The sequence below is a fragment of the Scardinius erythrophthalmus genome, assembly GCF_964197995.2.
Source record: "Scardinius erythrophthalmus genome assembly, chromosome: 6".
Classification (NCBI taxonomy): Eukaryota; Metazoa; Chordata; class Actinopteri; order Cypriniformes; family Leuciscidae; genus Scardinius; species Scardinius erythrophthalmus.
The window spans coordinates 33,069,600-33,078,882 of record NC_138226.1 but is presented as its reverse complement, the minus strand read 5'-3'; the positions used below and the strand labels follow the sequence as shown (position 1 = coordinate 33,078,882).

At 34.6% G+C, this 9,283-nt stretch overlaps 1 protein-coding gene across 1 annotated transcript; it reads left to right on the top strand.

The window, feature by feature from the left end:
- The first annotated feature begins 1,554 nt into the window (after positions 1 to 1,554).
- On the top strand, positions 1,555 to 6,160 carry LOC308692160 (uncharacterized protein). The gene is made up of 4 exons (XM_081367921.1): positions 1,555 to 1,623; positions 1,992 to 2,077; positions 5,114 to 5,136; positions 5,440 to 6,160. Exons 1-4 carry the CDS (start codon positions 1,563 to 1,565, stop codon positions 5,651 to 5,653), a joined length of 384 nt encoding a protein of 127 aa, XP_081224047.1. The 5' UTR covers positions 1,555 to 1,562; the 3' UTR covers positions 5,654 to 6,160.
- Positions 6,161 to 9,283: the final 3,123 nt, after the last annotated feature.

The following is a 9,283-nucleotide window of genomic DNA, read 5'->3' as shown; positions in this document are numbered from 1 at the left end:
GATCTGGCATCCCTGCATGCTAGCGTAACCTCGGTTCCCTGAGATGATACAGATGCACCAGCAATACCAACTCTAAATGATATAGGCATTAGCTCAATAAAACACCCAGGATGACCTTTAAAAATGTTAGCAATTTACACCGATAAACTTTAAAAACAGTGTGGCTAAGGTGACACCTAATCTATGTCATCCCTGTTACCCCACATGTCAAAACCTGTTACTATACAAAAGTAACAGGCCTGACAGTAACAGGTTTGACAAATTCAAGCTAATTTGCTAATTGCTAGCTATTAGGGCAAGGCCACAAAAGCACATGTTGTACACTTTGAAAGGATATTACTTGTAGATATTGATTACATTAATTTAAATTTATACTTTAACAATCAGTAACAGTTTTGACATTGCATGATGTCCGCACCTCAGTTAAACCTAATAAATCATCAAAATAGAGTATTATAGAAGAGAGAGAGAAACTTGCTTGTGTTCTAACTGTTGGAATAATGAATGAGAGATGATGTAACTTTCTGGAAGTGATGTCACAGGAATGTACCATTATTTTACAAGGGGTGTTTGGTGAGGGTAACAGGCATGACATGAAATCAGGGGATACCGATAAAATTATTTATATTTTATTAAAAATAATGTATATTTATGCCAAAACATTGCTTAACAGTGACACTATACTTAGAAAAATATGAAAATGTGATTGTTGTATAATTTTGTGTTCAATTTGCAAATTAAAAGTCCTGCTGAAAAAGAACAATCACAGGGAGGGACAGGCCAAAAACTTTACCATTATCAGCATAAATGCAATTTTTATTATTTAAAATAATATATAAATGACTTTAATTTAATGTAATCTTGAGGAAATAATACATAGTACTATTATGTTTTTAAATCACAAATTTATTTGTTGTTATAGTAATTCTACGTCTGATTATTTCTCAGGGACACAAAAGGCACCAATTTTGTGGAATGACCACGAACAGCTTACAACGCCTATTTTACTATGCAGATCCTCATCTGCATATCATTTGCATATGATTATTCATACACGTGATAACGTTTAACGGTACAAGACACATTACATTAATAAAAATCAAGTTGTTGCCTATCCTTGCCTTGTTTTTGAATACATACATCAAATAGTGTTAAATACATTTCAGAGAAAGTTTTTCTCAATCTTTTCCACTGGCCGTATTGTATTTTTAATTGATATTTTTAATGGAAACAGATAGGCCTTGGGCATTATTTGCACGAAACTATTTTCTCAGACAATCTGGTATTATCATGATAAGCAGTTTTCTCTGTGGTTAAAACATTAAAACACAGCATGCCAGAGGAAAAGTGTTCAAAAACATTGCATCCACAACAAATATTTCTATTGACTGAATTTGAATATAAAAATGTTGTAACTTCTGAGTAATGATTTCATGTTTAAGTGCAACTCCATTAATATGAATGGCATATTTAATCTAAATGTATATATTAGAAGTAAAACATAGTTTAAATCATTATTTTATTTATTTAAACTGTTATTTGCGTCAGTTTCAAACGGCCCAATGCGCTCGCTGGCGCGGACATTTAAGAAGGGATGGATATTTGCTTCAAGTGACAAGCTTGGTGAGTGAAATTATATTTGTATTATTTTTCTGTATGTTAAATTTTCTTTTGATTTTCTGTCTAAAAGTGACCAAAAAGACAATTAACTCCAGCTCACCATCGGTGTCGCCAATTCCCTTTGTCTCCAGAATGTGCGTACGCACGGCTCAATGTTTGCTTAAAGGTGCGCATATTCTCCCGTCAAGTTTGTTTTTTATAGATCACAACCTTTGCGTGGGAACTGGCGTACGTACGTTTCCAGCCCCGTTTTGTGCGTACGCACGCTTTATAAATGAGACCCCTGGTGAATAAATGGTCAGTTATGTTAATGTAATAAAGTAAAAGTTATGCTATGTATGCAAGGAGGGTAAATGTTTATTCATTCCCAGATCCCAGCCACTGGGGGAGCTGCGACTGTTGGCAGAGAGAACATTTCCGGTTGGTAGGAAGTTATTGTGTTCCCATTTCTCTAACGGTAAGAACGTGCTCTCATGTGTTGTCTATATAATCTTATTAATCAGTATTTATTATTGCTTATTCATAATATATCTAACATAATTTGAAGTATGTGTATATTAGTTGACGTGTATGTTTATTTGTGAGAAATAGGCGTTAGTTGGTGTTTTAATTTAATGAGGTTTGCTCATTGTGGTGTTGTAAAGCTAACGTTAATCTTAACAAAATAGCATGCAAAAGTATTTTAAAATAATCCTATATGTAGTGTGTTGTATAGATGAGGTGTTTTGAAGGTATGATTCGTTTGAAAATATGTTATTCTCGAATCCTGTGGTCGTTGAAGAGAGCATTAACTTTAGTTCAGTACGTGTAGGAATGTGCGTATTTGTACCATTTTGAGAGAGCCTATCATGATTCATAAGAAAACAACACGAAATGCGACAGACTAAAGTGCGTATTGTTCTGTGAGGTAAATATTCCGGTTGTCATTTGTAGTGCGAATGCTTTTTGATCACGTTTAGTGTCCATGTAAACAATATTCAGATTCATTCATCGGAATGAATTCAGATTGTACGAGTTTTGTTCGTAGATGATTAAAATACGTTCACGATCTACTTTTGAAGAAATATATTATCATGCAATAGTAGCACACATTTTATCAGTTTTCTGGCGTTTCCGCCACTGTACAACGCGACGTGCATTGACATCACATGTTAATGCAGAGGTAGAGTTACACTCACGGGACACTGCAATTCACTAAAGGGCATTATTTGCATTTGCATGGTTAAATATTTCATTCGTGTGCTGATGCGCTGTTCATGCGTGTTTCTGAGCGCATTAAACCCGAAGTGTATGTTAGACACTTAAAGCCTGTTAAACAGCGCCTTGGTTAATGGACTAAGTTGTCTTTGTGTCTTATTAAGCCAATACTTGTCAATAAAAGATTTACGTAAACACATTTGGTTTATGACTAAAGTGAAAGCAAGAAAACATTTGAGAGAAAACTGGGTGCGAGTCATGCGTGTATTAGACGCGTCGCGTGCAGGTCTTAAAGTGACAGAGTAGCCTTATAATAAACATGTTTCGGCTTATCATTAAAAGAAAAGTTCACTCAAAAATGATAATTGTGTCATTTTTTACTCATTCTAAATTTGCTCCAAACCTGTATTAATTTCTTTCTTGTGCTGAACACAAAATAAGATATTTTGAATAATGTATCTATCCATAAAGTTGCTGACCTCCATTGAATTGCATAGTAGGGAAAACTATACTAAGGAAGTCAATGGGGACTAGGAGAAAATAACTATTTGCTGTTGACTGAGAACTTTACTAGTAGCTTTAATACGAATCAATCTATAAATACAGTAAAGTCAATTTAGTGTTTTATTTTTGTATTTTAATGTTACTGTTTAACACCTACTGTAGGTGAAAAGTAATAATAATATATAAAGCATTGTTTATTTGAATATTTTGGTGTGTATATGCAATGTGTATCTTTGTTTGTAATTTTTAATAACAAAGAAAATATTGACAACGATTTTTATGTTTGCCACTTTGGCCTAAATGCTTGCAATTATTTTTTTTTGTTACTTTTTGTTACCTTGTAATGTTTTGTTTAAAAAATAGGGAGATTAGTTACTTGCAAAATGGTAAAACCAACATAAAAAGAACTGTGATAAATTTGTTAATTGTGATTTTTTATTTTATTTAAATAATCGTTATATGATATTTTTGCCACATTGGCCACGCTTACGTGCATGTATGTATTATATACTGGTTTGTTATGTTTTAATTTAAGTGTTCATTGGGATCCTGACATTTGTATTGATGTGTTTTGTTTCATTACTGCAACGAAACAGCTGGTTTACAAAATATTATTTGTTATTATTTCTCTACTTCATTCTACTATTAATTCTATACAGACACTATATAGTGTAACAGATACATATGTGTTAGCTTAGCGATGAACAATTAATTGCATTTGTGATATGATGAAATGCATTTTTTTTTAAGTGCAAAGCTGCGATTACAGTCTGGTCCCGTGATGTGCGAGAGTAAACCAGTTTGTATTGCAGATGAAGCATCAACTTGGCACGCTACGCATAACAGTTTGTTTAATTTATGTGATATTGTGTTATAGATTCTCTCCAGCGATTCTATATTGATTAAGATAATTTCAGATTTATGTCTTAGCTTAGTTTTAAAACAGATACATGATGATGCGTGTGCTTTACAAACAACCACATTCTGCTTGTTTCTAATTCCTCTCTGTCACACACACACACACACACGACACCACTCGAACCTTACGAGAAATAATATTTAATGAAGTTTGACGATCTGCGTGATGGCATGCGTAGAAACACGTCTGTGCAAATAAAAGTGTATAGTGTTGCCTCTGTGCTACTTTACGTATTCTAATTATGTAGGCCAGCACTCTTAAATATTATAAATATATGCATTGAGTTGCATTCTGCTCCTATCCTCAATTAAATATTTAAAATTTACTCCATTGGTTTCACATTCAAGGCTTAAGTTAGTCCAAGGGTAAAATGCATGTTTGAGTGATTTTAGACATATCTTAAAATATATATTATATTATCAAAATATATATTATTTAATATCATTGTTTTGTCTCAATATGCACACTAGTAATGTTTTTTCTAGGGCATGTTTATAAAACCTACTTAAATATCATAATTGAACTAAGGCCTAATCCTGGTTTAGGTTAAGCCCTGTCTTTGAAATGATGCCACTGAGATTAATTTGCTTCTAATGTGGAGAATAACTGTGAAATGATTACAATATAAAATCATTAAAAGCTCAAATATTTTTAATAGTGATTATTTGGTGAATGTGTAATGTAGTACATTTTTAATAGATTGAAAAGACTAATTATATATATATTTTTAATGAATTTTATGAGTTTGTCTTTTTAATGAAACAAATACTGATACTCATTGAAATTGATTATTATAATTGATTATCATAATTGGTGACTAATTGTCTATTAATGTTGTGTGAACTGAATTTGAGATTTTTCCTTGTGTTTCAGAAGACTTTCAGAAGTAATCTAAGGTAAGGCCTGGTAAACTATTTTTTATCTATGTGAAAATATAGGTAATACAAGGCATTGTGTAGAAGTTAAATACATGCTTTATTTTACAGTTTACAAGTTAATTGAATCAATTGGTCATTGGTAATTTAGTTATAATGAAAAATTATTTTTGTACCCGTGTATTTTTGTGAATGTAAACACATTTGTAATGTGTTCAGGAGAACGTTTTTGTCAAAAAGGATGTACAAATTAAGGGCACAAATAAATATATATATATATATATATATGTCTGTATATGTCTGTGTGTTTTCATATAATTGCAGATGCCACGTGGAAAGGGTTTCCGTCGGTCCCGGGCGGCAAAGAGGAGGAATGCTGAGCGCGTTCTGCTCACTTCCTCCATGGAGTTGGCTGAGGTTATGCCTCCTCTTGAAAAAAAGGCATCGTTCTCTGGTTCTACTGTCGAGAGCCTGGATTTCCAAAACTTTCCGGCAATTGCCAAAAACTTCCAAATACCTTCCAAAAACCTTCCAATGACTTCCAATAACCTTCCAATGACTTCCAATAACCTTCCAATGACTTCCAATAACCTTTCAATGGGTTCCAATAATTTTTCAATGGTTTACAATAATCCCTCAATGGTTTACAATAACCCCTCAATGGCTTGCAATAATGTTTCAATGGATTCCAATAACCTTCCGATGTGTTCATCTCTTGATGTCGATAACTCTGATTATTTTCCACAGAGAGTCTTACAGGGTTCCTTCCATCAAGCTGATTCCAGATTTGGTTTCAACCGTGGCAGACAGTGTGCAGCAAACAGCATCACAGCAGTCATGATGAGTGTGCTGAAGGATGTGCTGACGTGGACAAGAGATGACCTGGATGCTGTTCTGTTGCATGGAGATGACCTGTACACATCCATGGACTTACAGGGGAAGATCAATGATTCAGCATGGCGTGGTTATGTTGCTGTTCCAGAATTGCCAACTGTGCACACACTCTTCAACACAACATTCTCAATAAAGATGTCAGATTCTCTGAGTGGTGTTTTTGGTAATGATGTGTATGATGGTGCATTGAGAGGTGTGTGCATGTCTATAGAGGATGCACTTCAGAGGGCCCTGTTTCAGTCTGATGCATGTTTGTTGAACATTTATGGCTACATTTGTGCAGTTATAAAGGCAGGGTCAATGTTTGCTGTGGTTGATTCCCATTCACGTGATGATAAAGGTATGGTTAAGTCTAATGCAGGCACAAGCGTAGTAGTTTATTGTGACGACATTTACATGTTGTTTTATCATGTTGATAACCTTGCCACATCACTGAAAGGTCAGGGAGAATCATTTGAAGTGACGGGTGTGACAGCAACAGTAATCGATAAGGCAACGAGTGCTGAGATGCGTTCATGTAGGTCTGGTCAACAAGGCAACGTCGCACAAGTTTCACCTACGAGTGCAGCAGAGCAGAGTAAGTGTGTTGGAGACTCTGGTGAACGAACATGTGCACAGAAACCAGCAACTATGTGCAAATCTGTTAAGACATGTCTGGATTCAAGTAAGAAAGATAAACGGGTGCAGACCACGTCGAAAGTTTCACATGTGAGCAAGTTGCATGACAATGTATTAATGGATGATGTCATTGTTGGACCTACAGTTAATGCCGAGTTAAGTTCCAAACCTTTAACTGTTGAGACAAGGTCATGTAAGTCTGTTAAAAAAAGCGTCACACAAGTTTCACGTACGAGAGCAACAAAGCAGAGTAAGTGTGTCGCAGACACTGGTAAACAAACACGTGTAGACAAACCAGCAACTATGTGCAAATCGGTTGACACCTGTGTGAATTCAAGTAAGAAAAATAGACGTGTACAGACAAAGTCCAAAATTTCACATATAAGCAAGTTACATGATAATTTATTAATGGATGATGATGATATCATTATTGGCCCTACAGTAAATACTGAGTTTAGTTTCAAACCGTTAACATATGCAGATGAGGATGCTCTGTGTGCATGCTTACAGCTGACTAATGAAAGCGTTGTTGTTCAAGCCACAAATGTGTGTTCTTTAGGAGTACCGTGTAAAACAAAGGGCATTAAAGGAGACGGTAATTGCTTGTTTAGATCAATAGCACATGCAGTATGCGGCAATCAAGAGAAACACCTGAAAATCAGGCGTGCAGTTGTTAAACATCTGGAAGATAACAGTTCTAAATTTGTGAAATATTTAAGAGAAGAGGACAGATCAATGAAAGATTATTTGACACAGTCTAAAATGTATTTTTCAGGAACGTGGGGAAGTCATGTGGAATTATTTGGTCTAGCTGATTTTTTAAAAATAAATATAATGACCTTTAATGATGACAGATGGAATGCACACGCCCCTACCGAACAGTCATTTACAGATAATGCAATCTATTTGAAGCACTGCAATGGAAATCACTATGAAGTTGTTACATGTGTTAAACATAGAAATCAAGCTAATGTTTGTGCACAAGCTTGTAACATTGAAGTGCATGATCAGAGGACAAATCGCTGTTTGCGAAAAAGGAAATTAAATGACACAGATGAGAACTCTAAATCCAAAAGAGCACGTGAGCGATACCACAGCAATGCCGATTTTAGGCAGAAAAAAATAGAGAGTTCTAAAAAGAAATACCGTCAAAACCGAGAATATAGGCAGAATATGATTGAAACTTGTCAAACCAAATACTGTGAAGACACTGATTATAAGGAGAAGAAACTTGATCAGCTTCGAAAGAAATATAAGAACAATATTCATGTACAGGAGTCAAAACGTGAAAATTCAAAGATTAAGTATTCCAAAAATGCTAGTTTTCAAAGACTTGTTCGGTACTATTCTCAGACCAAGTATAAGAGCAATAAAGCCTTTAGAGCAAGTGTGTCTGAATATTCAAAGAATAAATATCGCACAAACCTCGCATTTAAAGCAAGTGTATGTGAATACTCGAAGAGAAAATATCGCAGAAATCTTGCATTTAAAACAAGTGTTTGTGAATACTCAAAGAGAAAATATCGCAGAAACCTTGCATTTAAAACAAGTGTTTGTGAATACTCAAAGAAAAAATATCGCAGAAACCTTGCATTTAAAACAAGTGTTTGTGAATACTCAAAGAGAAAATATCACAGAAACCTTGCATTTAAAACAAGTGTTTGTGAATACTCAAAGAGAAAATATCGCAGAAACCTTGCATTTAAAACAAGTGTTTGTGAATACTCAAAGAGAAAATATCACAGAAACCTTGCATTTAAAACAAGTGTTTGTGAATACTCAAAGAGAAAATATCGCAGAAACCTTGCATTTAAAACAAGTGTTTGTGAATACTCAAAGAGAAAATATCGCAGAAACCTCGCATTTAAAACAAGTGTTTGTGAATACTCAAAGAGAAAATATCGCAGAAACCTCGCATTTAAAACAAGTGTTTGTGAATACTCTAAAAAGAAATACCATGACGATGAAAATTTTCGTATGAGTAAAAAACAAAAAAGATCTGAAATTTCTGCAGAACAGAGGGAGAGACAGAAAGACATTGATTTCACTATTAATCAGTTTCATCAAGAAGTCAATACAGGTCCAGAATTTGTTTGCTGTGTTTGTCATCGTTTATTGTTCAGAAAACAGGTCGTTGAATGTAGAAGAGATTGCTATAAAACCAGAGGTCAACAAATTACTGATTTGGCTGAAAGATGCATCACATTGAAGTATTTACATGAATGCAGCAATGAATGTGAGAATAGATGCCATTTATCAGCTAATCCGGCTTGTAAATTGTGGATTTGCTATACATGTCATCGTAAAATCCTTGGTGGGAAACTGCCTGAAGAGAGTGTTGCCAACAACATGCATTTGGTGGACGTTCCAAAAGAACTAAAAGGTCTGAACTCGTTGGAAGAACATCTTATTGCACGCAATATTCCTTTTATGAAGTTGCTTTGTCTTCCCCGTGGAAAACAGAATGGCTGTCATGGACCTGTAGTGTGTGTTCCTGTTAATACCACAGATGTCTCAAATATTCTCCCACGTAATGAATGTGATGACCACATGATAAGAATAAAACTGAAACGGAAATTAACATATAAAGGCCATTATGAATATAAATATGTCAGCACTGATCGTGTCAGACATGCACTGTCTTATTTGATGAGAC

Bases quoted from the DNA above. Each gene is read 5' to 3' on its own strand.
- LOC308692160 (XM_081367921.1), top strand. From the start codon at position 1,563: ATGCGCTCGCTGGCGCGGACATTTAAGAAGGGATGGATATTTGCTTCA. The intron at 1,624-1,991 runs GTGAGTGAAATT...ATTCATTCCCAG, and splicing joins TGCTTCAAGTGACAAGCTTG to ATCCCAGCCACTGGGGGAGC. The intron at 2,078-5,113 runs GTAAGAACGTGC...CTTGTGTTTCAG, and splicing joins GTGTTCCCATTTCTCTAACG to AAGACTTTCAGAAGTAATCT.